This window comes from Bombina bombina, chromosome 8 (assembly GCF_027579735.1).
Source record: "Bombina bombina isolate aBomBom1 chromosome 8, aBomBom1.pri, whole genome shotgun sequence".
In the NCBI taxonomy this organism is placed as follows: Eukaryota; Metazoa; Chordata; class Amphibia; order Anura; family Bombinatoridae; genus Bombina; species Bombina bombina.
In genome coordinates this window covers 271435468-271460489 of record NC_069506.1, presented here as the reverse complement: position 1 = coordinate 271460489, position 25022 = coordinate 271435468, and the positions used below count along the sequence as shown (strand labels likewise).

The window sequence follows — 25022 nt, the reverse complement described above, 5'->3', positions numbered from 1 at the left end:
TTATGAAAAGTCATGCACATTTCAATGTTATCATTACGTATGATCTCTGTTTTGCAAAATAACCACATATGTAATAAAGCTTTTGAACGAAGTGAAAAGTAGATAGTGAGGGCAAGTTTTGCTTTTGCCCTTTCTGAAAATGGCTGCGGGGTCTACGTTTCGTGTCTACGTTCCGTGTCACATGATCTCACCAGACCTGCCCCCGGATTCTGCGTTGCTTCCTGTTGGATACGTGGCTCGGGGGGCGGCCATATTGTGCGGACACCGAAAGGCCCGAAACAGGAGGCGAGCTATACACCGTTGGAGACAGTAACCATGGTGAGAGAGAAAAAGATTGGCACGTAGCCGTTGTCACAATAGGTCTGAGTGAGCTGGTGTACAGTGTCAGAAGGAGATAGGGCTGTGACACAACCAGGGTGAGACTGTCAGAACTTGGGACTCAGTGACAGACTGAGACAGGACTGTGAGACTGCCAGGGACCTACTAACTATAATATGTGCAGGGCTGACTGACAGCTGGTGGTGCTGTGAAAGACTGGTGCATGGCTGAGTGACAACCTCAGTGAAACTAACATTATGATGACAGATGGCCACAGTGAGGCTGATGAGACGTATCTAAAGGGGCATTTGTGGTGAAACTAACACACCTGTGAGGACAGTGGCGTTAAAGACGACCAAAATTAGATTTGACCACCTGTAGAAACTGATTAATAAGTTGCACAGTGAGACTAGGTGCGCAGTGACATACTGAAATATGATTATTGATCATGGTGAGACTGAGTCTGGTACACAGTGACAGACTGGCTAAGACTAGATAATATCCACTGACCTATTTAGATGTTTATTGATGGAGAAATGTGACATATATATATATATATATATATATATATATATATATATATATATATATATATACAGTGAGGGACCTGGGTATAGTCGCAGACTGAAACAGTATTAATAGGTGATCCTGATGAACCTGACCCAAGTGACATCTTTCACAAACTGAGACAGGTCTGGGAGATAACCATGGTGAAACTGGCAGAACTAGGGAGAGGGGATTTCTATGATCCTTATATATCTGGGGCTTGAATATAGTGAAAATTGAACAAACTAAATGTTCATTTTCAGTACACACACATTCACCCATGTAATGAACAGGATGACGCTGTATACAGGTGCACACACTAACCTTTCAGTTCTCGTGAGTTAAATCCACTCTGCATTCCATTAGGGACTTCTAGTGATGGCACCCTGTAAACAAGGATGCTTTATAACAGCAGCAGAACAGATTATCACAGGGGTGAGACAAATATGATGAGATATAGATGAGGTCAGAGTAACTTGATTGCTTGTCTGATTTACAACTATCAGCCCATCAGATCTGCAGCCTTAAAGGGACTTGAAACCCCAAAATAGAGCATGCATTTTTAAACAATTTTATAATTTCTATTATCAATTTTTCTTCTTATTATTATCAGGTATTTATAAAGCGCCAACAGCTTACACAGTGCTATACAAGTAATAATAAAACATTGCAGGGATGCATTACATACACAAACAAATACAGTAGGGGTATAATACAGTTGTAGGAGCAATACTTGTGATATACAAAAGGAGAGGAATGCCCTGCCCTTGAGCACAATCAGAAGTAGTTCACTTTAAATAGTGCAAAGTGCGGACGGCCTTTCTTAGTTCTCATTGTATATTTTGTTGAAAAACAGGGATGTAAGCTCGGGAGTGTGCACATGCCTAGAGCACTATATAGCAGCAGCTTTGCAAGAATATTATCTATTTGCAAGAGCACTAGATAGCAGCACTATTTTCTGCCATATAATGCTCCAGATGCCTACCTAGGTATCTCTTCAATACAGAATATCTTGGGAATGAAGCAAATTTGATAATAGATGTAAATTGGAAACTCTTTTTATAATTGGTATGCTCTGTCTGATTTAAAAAAAAGTTTGGGTTTCATATCCCTTTAAGGAAAATGTCCCAGTGCCTCCAATGTGATGGTGGTAAGGTTTTATTGTTTCTGAATGCACATGGTCCTGTTAAACTCCTAGCTAGCTGTTTAGCCTCATTTGTATTTACCCAGCACCCATAATTATATACCCAGGGTTATAAGGATAAATAAATCTCTAGAATTCTGCTCATTGTGCAGCTATACCAACATGCACTACTATGGGCTCGATTTAACAAAGCCCTACGGCTGCTAGTTCTCACAAGAACTTGCTCGCCGTCATTTATCAAGCAGCGGTCACCAGACCGCCACTTCCTTAACCTCTTTGCCACCTCTAAGGTGGCGAAATTCAATCTCCGCGGTCGAGTCCGACCAAGGAGATTGACAGCTCCTGCCCGCACGTGATTCGCTGTGCGCGGGCGGGATTGCACGCGAGCGCAAAATTGCGCTCGTGTGCAATGTTGATTACCTGCGGGTAATTTCGCCCCGCCACAGGTGAGCTGAGGCATACAGGGGCGCGTATACGGGCCCCTGTACGCCTCAGCTTTAATAAATCTAGCCCTATGTATCGCACTAACCTACTGACTCAGTGGCACATCATCATTTTTTTCACAATGCTTTGTCACTCTAGCATCTGCAGGCTGCTCAGTGTCACAACACTCTTATAGCCCAACAACACCAACGTCACTATTTGCACTATTATTGTACCAGCAAATACAGCATTGTATCAGCATGCATCACACAATCTTGCAAAAATCTTCTAACTGGCCGTGGCCTTATGTTGCCTAATATACAGTACCTGATTCTGTATGGTCCCTGTGTGCTATTAAATTAAACATATGGGTATTTGATGTTCCCAGTTAAAGGCTAAGTATTTTAAATAGTTTCTTATATAATTAAAAATAAAGGAAAATGTAAGTGTCTCTGTGTGTATTATGTTAATAGCATGGCACAGTTTCTTCTGGACTTGTTTGTTCTGCAGATATATTGTCTTATTTAATTGCAACATTTCAGGTCTGGTATGGATAAGGTTTCCTTGTGGGTGATAACCTGATATATTTTATCAACTAGTTAATCTGTTAAGAAATATAAATACATTGTTTTCCCCTAAAGTTAAATATCTGCTGATTTCTTAATGTTGGTATTTTGTGAATCCTTAAAGGGACTTGAAACCCATAAAATGTATTTCATGATTCAGACAGATCATACAATTAAAAAAAAAAAAAGTTTTCAATTAACTTTAATTAGTAAATGTGCTTACTTGTGTTGGTCATTGTTGAAGAGTAGGTAGCGTTCACGTCTGGGGCACATCATGACCTAAAATAGTGTTGCCATCTACTGCTTTTGCTTAGGTGCAACATTTTTGCAAAACTTCTGCCATATAGTGCTGCAGACACGTGCACGCTCCTGAGCTTACATTCCTGCTTTTCAACAAAGTATTCCAAGCATACGAAGAGAATTTGATAATAGTATTACATTGGGAAGTTGGTTAAAATGGTTTGATCTATCTGTATCATGTAAGAAAAATGTTGGGTTTTATGTCCCTTTAAGAATTGTATGTTAATCAGGCTGTAACTATGGTGCTGTTCAGGTTTTTATTCCTGTGTCCCTCTAAAGCTCTGTACCAATATTTACTTTTTCTCATCTCTCTTAATGACCTTACAAAAAAAAAGACTGGCTGATTTGGCAGTAAATATCTTCCTGTGTGACATCACCACAATCACCTGAAGTAATCCCGAGTAGCACAGAGGCTCTGATTGCGTTGAAATCTGTATATGTACCTAGAAAAACTCTATGAAATCTGTATATGTACCTAGAAAAAAACTCTATGAAATCTGTATATGTACCTAGAAAAAAACTATGAAAATCTGTATATGTACCTAGAAAAACTCTATGAAATCTGTATACGTACCTAGAAAAACTCTATGAAATCTGTATACGTACCTAGAAAAACTCTATGAAATCTGTATATGTACCTAGAAAAGCTCTATGAAATCTGTATATGTACCTAGAAAAACTCTATGAAATCTGTATATGTACCTAGAAAAACTCTATGAAATCTGTATATGTACCTAGAAAAACTCTATGAAATCTGTATATGTACCTAGAAAAGTTTTATGAAATCTGTATATGTACCTAGAAAAACTCTATGAAATCTGTATACGTACCTAGAAAAACTCTATGAAATCTGTATATGTACCTAGAAAAGCTCTATGAAATCTGTATATGTACCTAGAAAAGCTCTAGGAAATCTGTATATGTACCTTGAAAAGCTTTATGAAATCTGTATATGTACCTAGAAAAACTCTATGAAATCTGTATACGTACCTAGAAAAACTCTAGGAAATCTGTATATGTACCTTGAAAAACTCTATGAAATCTGTATATGTACCTAGAAAAAAACTCTATGAAATCTGTATATGTACCTAGAAAAAAAACTCTATGAAATCTGTATATGTACCTAGAAAAAAACTCTATGAAATCTGTATATGTACCTAGGAAAAAAACTCTATGAAATCTGTATATGTACCTAGGAAAAAAACTCTATGAAATCTGTATATGTACCTAGAAAAGCTCTATGACATCTGTATATGTACCTAGAAAAGCTCTATGACATCTGTATATGTACCTAGAAAAACTCTATGACATCTGTATATGTACCTAGAAAAAAAACTCTATGAAATCTGTATATGTACCTAGAAAAAAAACTCTATGAAATCTGTATATGTACCTAGGAAAAAAACTCTATGAAATCTGTATATGTACCTAGGAAAAAAGCTCTATGACATCTGTATATGTACCTAGGAAAAAAGCTCTATGACATCTGTATATGTACCTAGAAAAACTCTATGACATCTGTATATGTACCTAGAAAAACTCTGACATCTGTATATGTACCTAGAAAAAAAACTCTATGCAATCTGTATATGTACCTAGAAAAGCTCTATGACATCTGTATATGTACCTAGAAAAGCTCTATGACATCTGTATATGTACCTAGAAAAACTCTATGACATCTGTATATGTACCTAGAAAAACTCTGACATCTGTATATGTACCTAGAAAAAAAACTCTATGAAATCTGTATATGTACCTAGAAAAAAAACTCTATGAAATCTGTATATGTACCTAGGAAAAAAACTCTATGAAATCTGTATATGTACCTAGGAAAAAAGCTCTATGACATCTGTATATGTACCTAGGAAAAAAGCTCTATGACATCTGTATATGTACCTAGAAAAACTCTATGACATCTGTATATGTACCTAGAAAAACTCTGACATCTGTATATGTACCTAGAAAAAAAACTCTATGAAATCTGTATATGTACCTAGGAAAAAAGCTCTATGACATCTGTATATGTACCTAGAAAAACTCTATGACATCTGTATATGTACCTAGAAAAAAAACTCTATGAAATCTGTATATGTACCTAGAAAAAAAACTCTATGAAATCTGTATATGTACCTAGGAAAAAAACTCTATGAAATCTGTATATGTACCTAGGAAAAAAGCTCTATGACATCTGTATATGTACCTAGGAAAAAAGCTCTATGACATCTGTATATGTACCTAGAAAAACTCTATGACATCTGTATATGTACCTAGAAAAACTCTGACATCTGTATATGTACCTAGAAAAAAAACTCTATGCAATCTGTATATGTACCTAGAAAAGCTCTATGACATCTGTATATGTACCTAGAAAAGCTCTATGACATCTGTATATGTACCTAGAAAAACTCTATGACATCTGTATATGTACCTAGAAAAACTCTGACATCTGTATATGTACCTAGAAAAAAAACTCTATGAAATCTGTATATGTACCTAGAAAAAAAACTCTATGAAATCTGTATATGTACCTAGGAAAAAAACTCTATGAAATCTGTATATGTACCTAGGAAAAAAGCTCTATGACATCTGTATATGTACCTAGGAAAAAAGCTCTATGACATCTGTATATGTACCTAGAAAAACTCTATGACATCTGTATATGTACCTAGAAAAACTCTGACATCTGTATATGTACCTAGAAAAAAAACTCTATGAAATCTGTATATGTACCTAGGAAAAAAGCTCTATGACATCTGTATATGTACCTAGAAAAACTCTATGACATCTGTATATGTACCTAGAAAAACTCTATGAAATCTGTATACGTACCTAGAAAAAAACTCTATGAAATCTGTATATGTACCTAGAAAAGCTCTATGACATCTGTATATGTACCTAGAAAAACTCTATGACATCTGTATATGTACCTAGAAAAACTCTGACATCTGTATATGTACCTAGAAAAAAAACTCTATGAAATCTGTATATGTACCTAGAAAAAAACTCTATGAAATCTGTATATGTACCTAGAAAAACTCTATGAAATCTGTATATGTACCTAGAAAAACTCTATGAAATCTGTATACGTACCTAGAAAAACTCTATGAAATCTGTATATGTACCTAGAAAAGCTCTATGAAATCTGTATATGTACCTAGAAAAGCTCTAGGAAATCTGTATATGTACCTTGAAAAGCTTTATGAAATCTGTATATGTACCTAGAAAAACTCTATGAAATCTGTATACGTACCTAGAAAAACTCTAGGAAATCTGTATATGTACCTTGAAAAACTCTATGAAATCTGTATATGTACCTAGAAAAAAACTCTATGAAATCTGTATATGTACCTAGAAAAAAAACTCTATGAAATCTGTATATGTACCTAGAAAAAAACTCTATGAAATCTGTATATGTACCTAGGAAAAAAACTCTATGAAATCTGTATATGTACCTAGGAAAAAAACTCTATGCAATCTGTATATGTACCTAGAAAAGCTCTATGACATCTGTATATGTACCTAGAAAAGCTCTATGACATCTGTATATGTACCTAGAAAAACTCTATGACATCTGTATATGTACCTAGAAAAAAAACTCTATGAAATCTGTATATGTACCTAGAAAAAAAACTCTATGAAATCTGTATATGTACCTAGGAAAAAAACTCTATGAAATCTGTATATGTACCTAGGAAAAAAGCTCTATGACATCTGTATATGTACCTAGGAAAAAAGCTCTATGACATCTGTATATGTACCTAGAAAAACTCTATGACATCTGTATATGTACCTAGAAAAACTGACATCTGTATATGTACCTAGAAAAAAAACTCTATGCAATCTGTATATGTACCTAGAAAAGCTCTATGACATCTGTATATGTACCTAGAAAAGCTCTATGACATCTGTATATGTACCTAGAAAAGCTCTATGACATCTGTATATGTACCTAGAAAAACTCTATGACATCTGTATATGTACCTAGAAAAACTCTGACATCTGTATATGTACCTAGAAAAAAAACTCTATGAAATCTGTATATGTACCTAGAAAAAAAACTCTATGAAATCTGTATATGTACCTAGGAAAAAAACTCTATGAAATCTGTATATGTACCTAGGAAAAAAGCTCTATGACATCTGTATATGTACCTAGGAAAAAAGCTCTATGACATCTGTATATGTACCTAGAAAAACTCTATGACATCTGTATATGTACCTAGAAAAACTCTGACATCTGTATATGTACCTAGAAAAAAAACTCTATGAAATCTGTATATGTACCTAGGAAAAAAGCTCTATGACATCTGTATATGTACCTAGAAAAACTCTATGACATCTGTATATGTACCTAGAAAAACTCTATGAAATCTGTATACGTACCTAGAAAAAAACTCTATGAAATCTGTATATGTACCTAGAAAAGCTCTATGACATCTGTATATGTACCTAGAAAAACTCTATGACATCTGTATATGTACCTAGAAAAACTCTGACATCTGTATATGTACCTAGAAAAAAAACTCTATGAAATCTGTATATGTACCTAGAAAAAAACTCTATGAAATCTGTATATGTACCTAGAAAAACTCTATGAAATCTGTATACGTACCTAGAAAAAAACTCTATGAAATCTGTATATGTACCTAGAAAAGCTCTATGACATCTGTATATGTACCTAGAAAAACTCTGACATCTGTATATGTACCTAGAAAAAAAACTCTATGAAATCTGTATATGTACCTAGAAAAAAAACTCTATGAAATCTGTATATGTACCTAGAAAAACTCTATGAAATCTGTATACGTACCTAGAAAAAAACTCTATGAAATCTGTATATGTACCTAGAAAAGCTCTATGACATCTGTATATGTACCTAGAAAAACTCTATGACATCTGTATATGTACCTAGAAAAACTCTGACATCTGTATATGTACCTAGAAAAAAAAACTCTATGAAATCTGTATATGTACCTAGAAAAAAACTCTATGAAATCTGTATATGTACCTAGAAAAACTCTATGAAATCTGTATACGTACCTAGAAAAAAACTCTATGAAATCTGTATACGTACCTAGAAAAAAACTCTATGAAATCTGTATATGTACCTAGAAAAAAACTCTCTATGAAATCTGTATATGTACCTAGAAAAAAAACTCTATGAAATCTGTATATGTACCTAGAAAAAAACTCTATGAAATCTTTAATCACTTATGTTATGTCCATGTTTGACTACTGAGCTGGGTTTAGTGCCAGGTTTCCTTGGGCTCTTCCTGTTTGTGCAGCTCTGTCCTTAGAAAGCTATGTGCAGTGATGTTTGGGAAGAAATGTTACTTAAAGGGACAGTATACACTCATTTTCATATAACTGCATGTAATAGACACTACTATAAAGAATAAGATGCACAGATACTGATATAAAAATCCAGTATAAAATGGTTTAAAAACGTACTTAGAAGCTTTCACTTTACCTCTGTTGAAAAGGCAGTTGGAAAGCCCACTGCAAGTGGCAAATAAGACCCTCTCCCTTTTGCATATGAAAAGACCCTTTACACAAACAGGAGCAAGCTGGAGAAGGTAGCTGACAGTATTCAAATAAAACTTTGGGGCATGGGTAGGAGTCTGAAAATCAGAGCAATGTTATTTAAAAATAAGCAAAATTATAAAATATAAAATTAAAAAAAAAAAAAAAAAACTTTATGGGCTTTATAAATAGATCATCTACAAAACATTTATGCAAAGAAAAAATGAGTGTATAATGGCCCTTTAAAGGGACATTGCACACATTTTTTTTTTCTTTGCATATAATGTTTTGTAGATCTATTTATTTAGCCCATAACGTTTTTTAGGTTGTTTTTTTTTTTATAGTGTTGCTTATTTTTTAAATAACATTGCTCTGATTTTCAAGCTCCTAACCAAGCCCCAAAGTTTTAGGAGAATACAGTCAGCTACCTTCTCCAGCTTGCTCCTGTTTGTGTAAAGGGTCTTTTCATAAGCAGGGGGAGGGGGGAGTGTCTTATTTCCCACTTGCAGTGGGCTTTCCAGCTACCTTTTTCAACAGAGCTAAACTGAGAGCTTCTAAGTAAGTTTTTAAACAGTTTGTCTATTAGATGCAGTTATATGAAAATTGGTGTATACTGTCCCTTTAACAAAGCTGTTTGCTCATTAAAGCTAATCTAGGCAGTGTTGGAACCTTCAGTATAAATATAATATCCACAGGATAAAGTGCAAGAGGAAAGTTGTCCAGTAACCTCTTCCCTGATATAGCAAGTAGCTTGTATCAAGCCACTTCTTAGTTACAGAAAACTTAATCATACCTAATAAATGGAGAGATTGGCCTGCAGTCAGGGATTTTATGTGATTCCAGAAAATACATTAAACGTGTCATGACCATAGTACACTGTTAGCGCTCACGTGTTGCTTAAACATGTCCTTGTCTATATTTATTACCTCAAATGACAGACGTGCGAGTCTCCTCACAGAATGCGATACAAATAGTGCATATAAAGCTCTGGTTCTCTTAATGGGCATCAATGAAGTATGAATTGTACCCACTTTATACTCTGAAATGTGCTTAGAAATATGGTTAATTTTTTTTATTGTTTTAATTTTTTCTTGCTTTGTATGCATAACTGAACATGCAAGTGTCTACAAGTGGTCTGGGGCCAGCATATTGCTTGAGCATTTCACATGCTCACAAAAAATCGCAATGGGCATAATTAAAATATATATATAATTCTGAATTATCAAGTGTGATATTGATGTCAATTACCTGATGCCTACACAATGCATACAAGTAAAAGTACATTGTAGTACAAAGTATGCTGAGTGTATAGCCACAACTTCGTTTTTCTTTCTTTCCCCGGCTTTTCTTATAATTCATATAAATGAGTCCTAAATAAAGAATATTGCAAATACTGCACATACTTTAACATTTTATGGGGAATTCAAAATTATTTGTCCCTTTTTAACTATTAAAACTACAGACCTTTCTGGATACCTGTATGTTCCTTTAGTTAATTGAGTAATGTCTCTGTCTAGCTGTTAGGCCCAGTAACTTTTATTAAATATTGGCCACTGCCATTAACACTTGATCACCTACTACATATTGTTGGCATTATTTTGCTTTGGTCCTTAGCAGGCATAGTCTTGACACTGCCATCTGTACACTATCCTTGTAGCATTTCTCACTGTCTTGTTCTTCTGTATTTCTTAGGTGCTGCTGGCCGCAGCGGTCTGCACCAAGGCCGGTAAGGCTATTGTGTCACGGCAGTTTGTGGAGATGACACGCACTCGTATAGAAGGGTTGCTAGCTGCATTCCCCAAGCTCATGAACACAGGAAAGCAGCACACATTTGTGGAAACAGAAAGTGTCCGATACGTGTACCAGCCTATGGAAAAACTCTACATGGTCCTGATCACCACCAAGAACAGCAACATCCTTGAAGACCTTGAGACACTCCGGCTATTCTCTCGGGTGGTAAGTATCAACCTTAGACACACACTGCAGATGGAGGGCAATTTTTGCTAGACTTGTAGCATGCTGCACATTGTATTTCCAATACAAAAAAGGATGCATTCTGCTTCCTTGGTTTTTACTTCCTGGGTAAGATAATTAAGGCGAGAGACATTTTTACCTATTTCCTCTCCTGCATTATTATGTTTTTAGCTTTAAGCCTAATAAGTGTAGTTTTGTGTAAACCAGATATTGTTATGCCTCTAAAGTGTGGGAGTGAATGTGCAGGTGATGTAGTACCTCAGGGCTCGAAAAACCCAGGAGCCTTGGAGCCATTGGCTCCTAGAATTTTACCCCTGGCTCCTAACGTTTTGGGTTATTCTCCATATATCTATATACAAATCCAACTGTCTGGCTTCTAATTTTTAAACAGATTTGTTAAGCACTGTAAAGTACCTAAATGGAGCAATGAGTCATACAGTACCTTCAGTGGAGAATGCAGACTATAGCGTTACATGGATTCTTTGCTGTGTAATAATACTGAGAAACTGTGCACTGATAACCTACTGTGCTGTGAAATTATAAAGTGTATGTATATACACTAAAGATCAGCATGCTTCTCTAATGATATTAAATATATAAAAAATATTTGTAATACAGGACTTGACAAATCTAGGAAGCCATAGTTCCTAGAATTTTACTTTGATCTATGTTTTTAATTTTATTATACATATAACAAATTGCTGCAGGTTCATAAGTTTGGTAGAAATTTGTCAGTCCATGTTTTTTTGTTTTTTGAATTTTCAGCTTTATTAAATCTTTGCAAAGCAGTACAGTTATCAAGGAACACAGACTGACCATATTTTGTTTTGAACAATAACATATTTCAACTATAAAGACAAACATCTCAATTAGAAATCTATAAAACAGACATACCGTATTATTTTCACACATTTTGAGATTGTACAACGTAAAATACATTTGAACCACAACTCATAATTTACAATCACCTTGTCATAGTACTTGGAATGATTGATGACTCATAATCTATACGGTCCAAATCTGTGAATGTGTATATGTCCCTCATTCATTGAATGTAATCACTATGCATCTATCCCATGCGTCTTTCATTGTGGAATATGTTGTATTTCTAATTTTTAGGTAACCAAATTTTAAGCTATTGCTAGCTATGAATACAAAATTTCGTTTATGGCTGGGGAGCTTCGTTGGGTCAGTCCATGTTTTTTAATGGTTGTTATGAGCATTTATTTTTCTTGTATAATGATATTGAGCTTCCTCCCCACCCAGATCCCAGAGTACTGTCGAGCTCTAGAAGAAACTGAGATCTCTGATCATTGCTTTGATTTGATCTTCGCCTTTGATGAGATTGTGGCTCTAGGCTATAGGGAAAATGTGAATCTGGCTCAAATCCGAACATTTACAGAGATGGACTCTCATGAGGAAAAGGTGTTCCGGGCTGTGAGAGAGGTGAGTGTTTTATTAAATTCCTTTCATATTTGGACATTAGTGTGTGTTAACCTCAGTCAGGGTGTGATCTTCACAATGGCTTTTCCCTACAGACTCAGGAACGTGAAGCCAAGGCAGAGATGAGACGCAAGGCCAAGGAACTCCAACAGGCTAGGAGGGATGCAGAGCGCCAGGGTAAAAAAGCTCCAGCATTTGGTGGGTTTGGGAGCTCCGGTGGTTCCTCTATGTCCAGCAATGCAGCAACCCTTATTACAGAGACTATCATGGAGCCGGAGAAGACAAAAACTGCAGCAATACCGTCCAGGTATGAGGAGGCAGCATTTAGTTCAAACTAAAAACTAAATCACAAATTAATATTTATGCTACAGGAAGTGAGTTTTGCTTGTTATATGTATGCATCTGCTTGGGGGTGCATTTTGCTTAAATTAAAAGTGGATAAGCTACAAATGTCAGGTTCTTTCATTGGCCCACTTCAAAATAAAGTGAAACGGTTAAGAGATGATTAGAGTGGCTTAAATAAGCCAATAATACAGAGAGGTAAAGTTAATTATAGGGGTTATTGAAATGTTATAGAGAGTATTTATTGTTCAACAGTATGAGTTGGGTGATGTGGGACAATCGTAGGGATTATATGGGGCCATACAAGGAGTTATTAAAAGCGTATACAGTAAAAATGTTATTGCTCTCCTATCACTTAGGCCTACAGGTTCTGGAAAAGCACTTAAACTTGGGGCCAAAGGCAAGGAGGTGGATAATTTTGTGGATAAGTTGAAATCTGAGGGAGAGACCGTTGTCTCTCAATCGTCTGGCAAGAGGCCATCAGAAGTGGTCAAAGTGTTGGCCCCTCCAGTTAACACAGAAAGGTAAGTGGCTGTCTGTATCAGTGTTTGTCTTAGTGCTCAGAACAGGAGACATCTTTTCCCTTTAAGTGAAAAGAGTGATTTGAAACATTTCTATTTTCTGCCTCAGTGTGCACTTGAAGATTGAAGAGAAAATCTCACTGACATGCAGCCGGGATGGAGGTCTGCAAAATATGGAAGTCCACGGGATTATTATGCTCAGAGTATCAGATGACAAATTTGGGCGGATCCGTGTACACATTGAGAACGAAGACAAAAAAGGAGTGCAACTGCAGGTGATTTGGAGCCTGGGTGCGATAGTCTTAACCCCTTATCCCAAAATGGCGTAGATCCACGTCATGAGGTACAAAGCCCATTGTACCGCATAACGTATACGCGGCAGCTTCAGGATGGTCGAGAGCCTCTGTTCCTGAGCTGCAGGCTCGATTGGTGCTCCGTTACCATATGAAGACAGACGTGACACTGTTTTTGTCACAGTCTGTAACAATCAACTGCTTGTGCCGGCGGAAGGTGTGGGAGGGAACACCAGAGGTGGAGGGAGTGGGGAGGGCTCTATGCTATTTGGAGGGAGGTATAGGAAGCTACACTACGGCAAAAGGGGAATTGGAAGGGGGGCACCCTAACTAATGACTGCAGAGAAATTAATAAAACAAAGTACCAGTACCTAAGATGGCTACCTCTAGTAGGAGAGGGTTAAAGAGCTGTTTACAGGGGGGATCAGGGAGGTGTGAGGGTTGAGGAGGGATCACTACACTGCAGAAAAATAAAATTAAAAAAGCCCTAAACTGCATACTGGCAGACCTTCTGCTAGTACCTAAGATGGTAGTGACCAGTGGGGGTGAGGGAGGGAAGAGAGCCGTTTTGGAGGTGGAAGGGTAATCTCTACTCTTTATAAAAAAATAACCTTACAAGCTAACTGGTTAACCCCTTCACTGCCCAGAATTTCAAGTAAGGTGCACAGCTGCAGTTAGTGGCATTCTATTTGCTAAGAAGCAAAGGCAAAGCCATGCATGTTTGCTATTTCTGAACAAATTAGGATTCTCAGAGAAGCTTTTACAACCATTTGTCATATGACTGCAGTAGTTGTGTGTAAATATATTTTAATTTTTTTAATATTATCATATCTGGCAGCCCAAAAGTGGCATTAAATATACTAAAATGGGTCTAGACCAATCCCTTTGGTTGTCTACTTTTTAAAAATATATTTTACAAAAATAGCTCTATCTATGTTTAAATGGAGTGATGGAAAATGCTAACAATTCTCCAGTGCTTTTGGGCAAGTTTTTCTCTGAAATTCCCATTAGCGCATGGGTTAAGTGTTAGCATGCCAGCCACTTCTAGTTAGACCCTCATGCATGATTGTTCCCTTGTTAAATTTAATTTACTTTGGTAACCCTTGTTATTAGTAAAATAACTTTTTTATTTTTATGGTTTTGATGGTGTGTCCCTGTCCACCAATACTTTGTTGTATTACCCTATTCAGCCAGTTAGCAGTCTGTCCTTAGGGGTCATTTATGAAATTTATATATTTTATAATGTTATGCGGTCACTACTGGTTTACCAATCTTCTCTTGTTCTGTAGCTGCTGCTGGTCTGTGTACTTGATGCTATCCCTCTCTTTAAATTCCAGACTCACCCAAATGTGGACAAAAAACTCTTCACCTCAAACTCTTTGATAGGACTGAAAAACTCAGAGAAATCTTTCCCTCTCAATAGTGATGTTGGAGTTCTCAAATGGAGGCTACAAACCACAGATGAAGCCCTCATCCCTCTTACCAGTGAGTTAAAAAATAACTTTAGTACTGTATGATCACATATGAAAATGTCAGGCTGTAAAATCCAGAGTGGTTATTTTTGTTTTCACATGTATTCAAATCTACCAGCTTCTCCATAATACTATTGCTTAAAGGCAAAGTAAAGTCAGAATTAGACATTCATGATTTAAACAGATCATACCATTTTTAAACATTTTCCAATTTACTTCTATTATTTAAAGGGACAGTCTAGTCGAAATTAAACTCATATGATTCAGATAGGGCATGAAATTTTAAACAACTTCCCAATTGACTTTTATCATCAAATTTGCTTTGTTCCCCTAATGTTATTTTTGAAAAGCTAAACCTAGCTCGGCTCAAACTGATTTCTAAACCTTTGAAAAGTGCCTCTTAGCTCAGAGCATTTTGAAAGTTTTTCACAGTTAGACAGTACTAGTTCATGTGTGTCATATAGATAACATTGTACTCACTCCCGTGGAGTTATTTAGGAGTCGGCACTGATTGGCTAAACTGCATGTCTGTCAAAAGCACTGAGATAAGGGGGCAGTCTGCAGAGGCTTAGATACAAGGTAATCACAGAGGTAAAAAGTGTATTTATATAACTGTGTTGGTTATGTAAAACTGGGGAATGGGTAATAAAGGGATTATCTATCTTTTTAAATAATAAAAATTCTGGAGTGGACTAAAGTCAGCTCCATAGCAACAATGCACTACTGGGAGGCAGCTGAACACATCTGCTAAGCTAATGACAAGAGACATATGTGAGTAGCCACCAATCACCAATTAGTTTCTAGTAAAGCACTATTGCTTCTAAGCCTTCCTAGGTTTGCATTTCAACAAAGGATAGGAAGAAAGAGAACACAAGTACATTTGGTAATAGAAGTATATTGAAAAGTATACTAAAATTTGAAGCTCTATGAATCGTGCACGTTTTTTTTATTTTTGAATGTCATGTGACTTTAATACCCAGGTGTTTATTTCAATACTGGCTCATCATAAGCTGTATGTCAAAGCTTGTGTTATATTAATTAAAATCTGAGCATTTCTAAAATGTTACAAATGCAGTTGCATCAAATGTTTCAGCTGTCAAAAAATGTCTTTCATGATTCAGAACGTACAGTTTTTAACAACTTTCCAATTGACTTCTATTATCAAATTTGCTTAATTCTCTTGATATCCCTTGTTGAAAGAGCAGTAATGCACTGGGAGTTGATTGGTGACTGCACAATATCCTCTTGTCATTGGCTTACCTGGTGTTCAGCTACCTCCCAGTAATCATTTAACATTCGATATTATAAGTAAATTTGTTTAAAATAGTATACTCTACCTGAATTGCGAAAGAAAAAAAATGTGGGTTTCATGTCCCTTTAACTTGTATGTCTTCTTTGGCGTTATTGGCACCAGTCACATAAATTTGACATCTGGCTGATGCATTTTTATTATTTGTATTTTTTATTTTTTTCTTGTTCTTTTTATTTTGATTTAAAATACATACAAGAATATTGGCATTAAGTATATCTTCACAAGCTTACGGACACACCTAATGTGTTCATTTACACAAACCTATGTCTAATAAACCCAAATATCAAGGCATAAACAAATCAAGGTTAACTGTAATATAGTATCTTGGTTATAAAAAAACAAAAAAATGCCCTGCTTTGTAGAATAATCTAAATATAGTGACATTAGTGACAGGACATTAGAAACAACAAAGAGCACATTTTATATTATATGATCAAAATAACCTTGTTATAAATAGAGGTGCAGAATTCCCAGAAGCTATATATTTGCAAAAAGCTTAACCCCTACAATAGTATTGAACATCTGCACTCTCGCAACATACCCATTAAATTATATTCAGCGACTATGAAGACATTTAGCAATGATCATTGAATTAAGATAAATGGTAAATTAAGGGATAGAAGGGTCACAAATGAAAAATGCATGCGTCCTTTTCAAATTTAAATACAAACATTTGTGCAATATACTACCATTTTTGGCAAAAATACTTCTTGTAAACGTTTGACAGTTTTTTTTAAGTGGCATATGCACATATGCTCTGAGGACTCGTGCACCAGTATTCAAATGTCACAATTGAGAAACAAGTGTGATAGTCAACAAAAACTTATTAGGATAGCTGCTGCACCAAAAATGACACTAAAACTCCTCAAAAGATAGTGTGATAAAATGAAAAAATATAAGAACCAGTAGGTGGCGCTATAGGGCAGTGGTTGTAAATGTACCTATTAATTTATATTATTTCTTTCAGTAATTATTTCAAATAAGAAAATATTTATTCATTATATTCATAAATTCATAAATTATTTAAAAGACATGTCACAATGAAATAAGTATAAAATAAATTAGATGTGATCTCAATTATTTTTTTTTAAACCATATTAAATACAGACACCGGTGTTAGAATGATATTCTGTGCAAAATAATATGTACAAGAATATAACACATGCAATTTAGAAACAATATTTGTTTAAGAAAAAGAAAATTTATGTTAATTAGTCCTTCATCAAAGGGTCCAATGTTAGGTAAGAACGGGTAAAGTTGATTAACTGATTCACCAGATCCGGTAATAAGTCTTTAGTGTTTTGTCATAGACTTTCTTTAATAAGTGGAAGTAGCAATATGTTAGTAGTTAATAGTATCTAATTTAGCTTGTATCACATAGAAGGTAGAAAGGTTATTTAGTTTCCTATGTACTTTCCTTAGGTCTTATACAGATGTGACCGTTACTGTTCTAATTTCCTTTTACAACAGCCTTACTTACGATTGTATGGACACAAGCTCCACAATTTCTATTTTACATCCACTAAAAAGACTCACAAGAGGATATACAAGCAGGACGGAGCCTTAGGAACAAATATCCTGAGAGGTTAGCCGTTGTGGAGCTTGTTCTTACACGGATCATATAATGCTGCAGAACCGCAAGTAGTATTACATTTCCAAAAGAATATCTGAGCAACACCGGTAATACCAGCCATCCACCTAAAGCATCCCAAGCCAAACGGAGTCCTAGGAACATTCCTTTTGCGGGGCTAGCCGTTGTGGTGCTTGTGTCCATACAATCGTAAGTAAGGCTGTTGTAAAAGGAAATTAGAACAGTAACGGTCACATCTGTATAAGACCTAAGGAAAGTACATAGGAAACTAAATAACCTTTCTACCTTCTATGTGATACAAGCTAAATTAGATACTAATAACTACTAACATATTGCTACTTCCACTTATTAAAGAAAGTCTATGACAAAACACTAAAGACTTATTACCGGATCTGGTGAATCAGTTAATCAACATTACCCGTTCTTAGCTAACATTGGACCCTTTGATGAAGGACTAATTAACATAAATTTTCTTTTTCTTAAACAAATATTGTTTCTAAATTGCATTTGTTATATTCTTGTACATATTAATTTGCACAGAATATCATTCTGACACCGGTGTCTGTATTTCATATGGTTTTAAAAAAAAAATTGAGATCACATCTAATTTATTTTATACTTATTTCATTGTGACATGTCTTTTTTAAATAATTTATGAATATAATGAATAAATATTTTCTTATTTGTAAAAACAAATTTTTTAAAATATACTGAAAGAAATAATATAAATTAATAGGTACATTTACAACCACTGCCCTATAGCGCCACCTACTGGTTCTTATATTTTTTCATATTCAAATGTCACACCTTCTCAGAGAGTCGGCAATGGCTTGTATGTGTGCTGCTGAATAGTAATACCTTTCACTAGAAGCATTTTTTGCTTATGGAAACATATTACAAAAACACTTCTATTTACAATGTAAATGCACCTATGCACATCTAATTTTTAAACTTTCTATAGGGATTTACAAATCTGCAATTTCACCAACACCACCACTCTTGCATGTATAAAAAACCAACATATTTACAACTGGACTAATTACATATTGTGCTGAGCTGCTGCATGCCACAAACAAGACACAATAATGCAGTCAGAGTATATACATATTACAAGGGGGGTGGATCAAATAATGAAACACCAAGTCCATTTCTCCATTTGACTAAATTATAACATCAATTCAAGTCTATTAAAGTGAAATTCTTAAGCAGTGATGAAAATGCCACAGCTCTTATATTCTACATATTTTATCTTTAGTTAACTGCTGGCCATCAGAAAGTGGTAACGGCTGTGATGTAAACATAGAATATGAGCTGCAGGAGGACAGTTTGGAGCTGAATGATGTGACCATAACAATCCCACTTCCGTAAGTAACCCAGCATAATGTATATCTACAAGCCTAAGCCTGCCTTTAGGTTCTGCTTTGGGATTTGTGTATTTTGGAAACTCACTTTCCAACCCTTATCTGCAGTATTGAAATGTTTTAAATTCTGCGCATAATGTAAACTCCATTTAAAACTTCAGCTTACCTGACACTTATTCTTCTAATCCTTCCAGTGCTGGTGTTGGAGCTCCAGTTATTGGGGATATAGATGGAGATTACCATCATGACAGCCGGAGGAATACCCTGGAGTGGACGCTGCCAGTGATTGATTCCAAGAACAAGACTGGCAGCCTCGAGTTCAGCATTGCCGGCCACCCAAATGACTTTTTCCCTGTTACTGTGTCCTTTGTGTCTAAAAAGAATTACTGCAACTTACAGGTGAGACACTGGAACTGACTTTGGTTTGAAAAATTATTTTTTTTTGCAAAGATTATTATAACAGATACTGACGGTATATAGCTTCCCATATTGTTTACATTTATAACCCTTTAAGTAACAGCCAGTTGTTAGTTGAGAGGTGCGCACACACAATGAACTATATATAAACGGAAGGCATTTCCCATAGCAACAGTCTGAACAAATTGGTTGCAAATCCCATGATATATGCAACCTGACCTATAGCAAGTTGGGTGCAAAATCCACTACGGATTAACCACAAATATATAACAAAAAATGACTGAAATTACCTGGCACTCTCTCACATAAAACTAGCGGCACATGTTACTTTTTCTCTAAATTATGCTAATCCAAAGTGGGGAAAGTGTTTGCCAATAAATTAGACAGGCTGAGTGCAAATCATATGTGTCACTAACAAAATGTTCATCATTATGTTTTTTAGGTGACTAAAGTGACACAGGTTGATGGGAACAGCCCTGTAAGGTTTTCCACAGAAACATCCTTCTTGGTGGAGAAATATGAGATCCTGTAACCAGTCCCAGGCTATGGGATCAGCTACCGTGAATAATACTTTACTTTGTTTGCAATTTTCGGATAGCAGCGCCTGAAGGATTTTTTTTTAATTTTTTTTTTGGCCTGATTTATACTGTCACACAGAAAAAAACGATTTTACTTTACCGAAAATGTTGTGTACCCTATCATTGAAGGGGACACATGCAAAATTCTGTGTTTTTCCACAATATGAATCCATTTGTTGGTAAAGGGGACTTCAGACCAGTATTCTGCAGCCCCCTTGCAGCAAAGGACTTAACATTTGACACCTCACATCTCAATATTTTGGGGGTGTAAAGATTGCAATATAAAAATAATTTATATACTGAAGTCCTAGTTATATTAACATTTCCTGAATTATTATTTTTACTTTTTATGTTGTCAAAAAAAAAAAAAACACTTGTTCCCATTTAATTATTTTTTTGAGGGGGGAGGGGCTGGCATTGTTTGGGAGCTCGTATGATAATTTGGGGAAGAGGGAACGATGATCTTTTGTAACCCTGTATAAAACATAGAGGATATGCACATTCCAGAGTTCAAACAGAAAAATGCATTCTGTAATCCAATAAAGAAATTAAACCTACAGTGGTTTTGGGGATTTTTCTATTCAGTGCAGCTTTTATTTCCCTCTTTGGCGGATCAGGATGCAGAAATAGAAAATAATTGTTTCTTTCTGATGCATATTTAGTTGTTAAGTCCTTTTTCCAAACTGTGCTGATTCATTATCTTAGTTTAGCAGGGCTTGGGTTTTTTCTCAGTAAATATGGTTTAAAAAAAAAATCCACCAGCCTGAACAATTGTACTTGTTTTGAAGTCCTCAATCCTTCATACACAAAGGTTAGTTCAAAGATGTCCAACATTCTCAGATGAAAATCCACAATGATTTTTTTTTTTTCTTTTTCTACTCGCAGGGATAATGAATAAACTTTAGAATGTAGTGAATAATGGTACAGGGCTGAAGAGTGAGGTCAAGCTAAAAAAATCTTTGGAAGTGCTATATTTTGATCCCTAGACTGTGATTGGATATCCCAGTTATACACTGAAGTCAATATACAATGTGTTTAGAACTTTAGTGCCTGTAGAGTAAGGGAAATTGTTGTCAGTGAAGTAGAGGGAGACATTATGAAAGAACAATTATAAAGCTGTTACTCCTTTAGCATTGCAATGGTATCTGTAATAGCTAACATATGAGTGATGCCACATAGTTATTGTGCAATTTTTGGCTCAATTGTTTTTTTAATCTATTTGATTGCATAGAACAGGTAACGAATAACTGCCTATCAGCTTCCAGAATTGCATACATGACATATAAAAATAACCTCCATGTTTACTAGCACTGATGATTTCTTCATCCCGTATAGCACTTCATGGCAAAAGGTTGAATACCCCTGTTAAAAGCAATTACTTGGACAGGAACTGAAATGCCCACAATTTCATAATGGAATTACAGACAAAAGGGGACAAAATAAATAATGAAAGTATATTGTATGTGTGTGTATATATATATATATATATATATATTTATTTTTTTTTATTTTTATTTTTTTTTTTTTCTATGTATCATTTTATATTATCTCGGTGTTTAATGTCCCTTTTTAAGTTGTAACTGCAACACCAATGACTAGAAGGTCAGGGAAGATGGGATTTATTGTTCACAGGTAAAGTCAATGTAGGACCATAGTTAGTCTGTACAAGAGATACTTTCAAGGTGGAAGCTTAGGTAAAGAACACAGGAAGTTAATTTTGAAATTTGATTTGGGAAAAACATTACAACATCAAAGTTGATAAAATGAGCTGAATCACTTCAAATGTTCTATGGCTATAATCCAAATAAACAATGTTTTGGATTTTGTGTGTAGTAAAAGAATCATTGATCAGATTTTGAGCAAAATTAAGTTAATCACCATTGTTCCTTCACATTCATTTTGAACAAGTTATTTGGAAGTATGTAAGAGAATTACCTGAAGGTAATGTGTGTTTATAGGTGAGCAGTAACGGATTTGAGGGGTACTGTAATGAGCAGTATTTGCTGGAAGGTGAATGAGGTCCGTAATTGTGGAAAGCTTCAAATATAAATGAGCATCACACATTGTAAAATAAATATTAAATCAGAGGGCACAACACTGTTTTCAAGCTACTCCAAAGCGAAGTAGTTGTAGCAAAACCTATTTAACAGTTATAAGAGACTTGTGTATAGTGGCTTTAAATACAACTCTTTTTAAGAGCTTTTCCAGCAATCACTTTGCTTTGGAGTAGCTGTAAAACAGTGAGAGCCTATAAAGATTCCACCCAGCATGTTGGCTTTAGCTCCTTGAGACTAGGTACAACACTTTTGTGAATAGTTAATTATATTCAGAGCACCATATTGATTATAAGTGGTAATGCACTAATGTGGTGCTGTCTGTATTTCATCTAGATTTCAAAATCCATCTCATGTAGAGCACAAGAAGATCAGCCTGTTTGTTTTTGTGATACCTTTTTCATTTGAGACTATAATCTATTTCCAAAAAGGACTGGTAACAGCTTTAACTTTATTTTGTTTGTTTTTAATTTCCAATATATTGGGTTCCCCTGGTTTACACTCTTTTTTAATGTGAACACACAGTAAGAGATATTGCCTCTACACCCCTTTGATCCTGTTATAAGTATATATCTTGTATTTCTGACTTGCAAGGGTGGTAGATACAGTCATCAAACATAGCAGTGGTTGTAATATGATGCTTAGTTATTCCTAGCTCTAGAGTAAATTGGAAGCAACAAAGAGTATGGATGTGCCCATATATTAATAAACAATACTCAGTTCCTTTGAAAAAGGTTTAACCCATGGTGCAGTATTTTTAATATGTTAGTGTCTACCAGAGAAGATCAATCTCATTGCATCCAAAAAAGGCAGTACTACCCTGAAATAGAGGGTAGTTGTCCAGTGAGCAACAGCCAAGGAAAATCTACCTTTCAGCTTTACATGGGAGTTATTTGTGAGGTTGAGCAATATCATGCTAGGCATTATGTACATTAAGTCAGTCTGGTTGTCATTATCACATCCAAGGGTAAATTGGGGACTCAGGTGATGTTACTTGGCTATTTATGGATCGCTTATTCTATTCATTGTGCCAAGGTTGTGTAATACAGAGACTTGGGTTCTCCATGGTTGAAAAGATGGCAGAATTTGGCATGTTCTCTCCTTTATGTGGTAATAGATATTAAGGAGCTTTTTTGTTTTCCTAATAAATTCAGATGTACCTTTGTACTACTTTTGGCTCTGATTTGAGAATTTGTACTAAACGCTTAGATACATGCCAATCTATGATTTTTCTAGAGACTTCATTCCTTCCATCGTCTGTGGATTCAGCCAACTGTAACATGTTGAAGTTGTTCACTGGCCAGTTTTTGGTCTTTATTTAAGCTTTGTGGTGGATATTTCTGGACTTTATGCATGGGCAAGGCTCATGGACAACTGCCAGAACTAACTTTTATGGGTGCCAATGTCTCCGCTTTATGACTATAATCATCCAAAAACTACTTGAACTTTACCTTCATATCTCAGTCACGAAGTAGGTCCAGCATAAAGCTAAGTAATCCTAATAGTAGCAGCTAACCTAGTAACCCATTGTGCTCAGTAACTTGCCTTAAACCACCCACCCTATGAAAAGAGGACAAAATTAAGAAACAACAAATTCTTGGTTAATATTGCATTCCAAAACCACCTTAGGTAAAAATCTTAATTTAGTACGGAGAACCGCCTTATCCGCATGAAGAATAAGATAAGGAGAATCACGCTGTAGAGCCGACAGCTCAGAAATTCTACTGGCAAAAGAAATTGACAGCAGAAACAAAACCTTCCAGGACAATAACTTAATATCAACAGAATGCCTTGGCTAAAATAGAGTCTGCTGCAGAACTTTAAGAACCAGATTAAGACTCCAAGGAGGCGCAATTGACCTAAACACAGGCCTGATTCTAACCAAAGCCTGGACAAAAGATTGAACATCTGGCAAGATTGCCAGACGCTTCTGCAGAAGGATCGACAGAGCCGAAATCTGACCCTTTAGGGTACTGACTGATAAACCCTTCTCCAAGCCCTGCTGAAAGGACAGAATATGGGGAATTCTCAACTGACTCAAATAAAAAAAAAACCTAGAACTACACCGAAAGAAGGTATTTACGCCATACCTTTATAATAAATCTTACGAATAACAGGCTTACGAGCCTCAATCATAGTCTCAATAACCTTTCCAGAAAAACCTAGTCTGAACAAGACTAAGCGTTCAATCTCCAAGCAGTCAGCTTCAGAGAGACTTAAGTTCGGATGGAGGAAGGGACCCTAAAATAGAAGATCCTTCCTTAGAGGCAATTTCCACGGGGGAAATTATGACATCTTCACTAGGTCTGCAAACCAAGTTCTGCAAGGCCACGCTGGAGCTATTAGAATTACCAAAGCCTGCTTCTGTTTGATTCAAGCTATCACCCGAGGAAGGAGGGCAACCGGAGGAAACGGATAAATTAGACCGAAATCCCATGGCACTGCCAGGGCGTCTACCAGAGCTGCCTGAGAATCTCTTGATCTTGCTCCGTATTTTGGAAGCTTGGTGTTTACACGAGATGCCATCAGATCCAGCTCTGGAACTCCCCATTTGAGGGTTAACAGAGAAAACTTCCAGATGGAGAGCCCATTCCCCTGGATAAAAATCTGCCTGCTTAGATAATCCGCTTCCCAGTTGTCCACCCCATGGATATGAATGGCAGAGAGATGACAATTGTGAGACTCTGCCTACTGAATAATGCGAGTCACCTCCTTCATAGCTAACAAGCTCCGAGTTCCTCCTTGGTGGTTGATATACACCACCGAAGTGATGTTGTCCGATGGAAATCTGATAAACCGGACTAAACTCAGTTAAGGCCAAGCTGTTAGAGCGTTGAGAATTGTT

General features: G+C 35.9%; 1 protein-coding gene across 1 annotated transcript; it reads left to right on the top strand.

Moving 5' to 3' along the window:
* The first annotated feature begins 215 nt into the window (after positions 1-215).
* ARCN1 (archain 1) lies at positions 216-20680 on the top strand. The gene is made up of 10 exons (XM_053691335.1): positions 216-318; positions 10512-10775; positions 12060-12239; positions 12332-12543; positions 12938-13102; positions 13209-13374; positions 14730-14877; positions 19023-19131; positions 19323-19527; positions 19988-20680. The coding sequence occupies exons 1-10, from the start codon at positions 316-318 to the stop codon at positions 20075-20077; spliced, it is 1542 nt and encodes a 513-aa protein (XP_053547310.1). The 5' UTR covers positions 216-315; the 3' UTR covers positions 20078-20680.
* The last annotated feature ends 4342 nt before the right edge of the window (positions 20681-25022 follow it).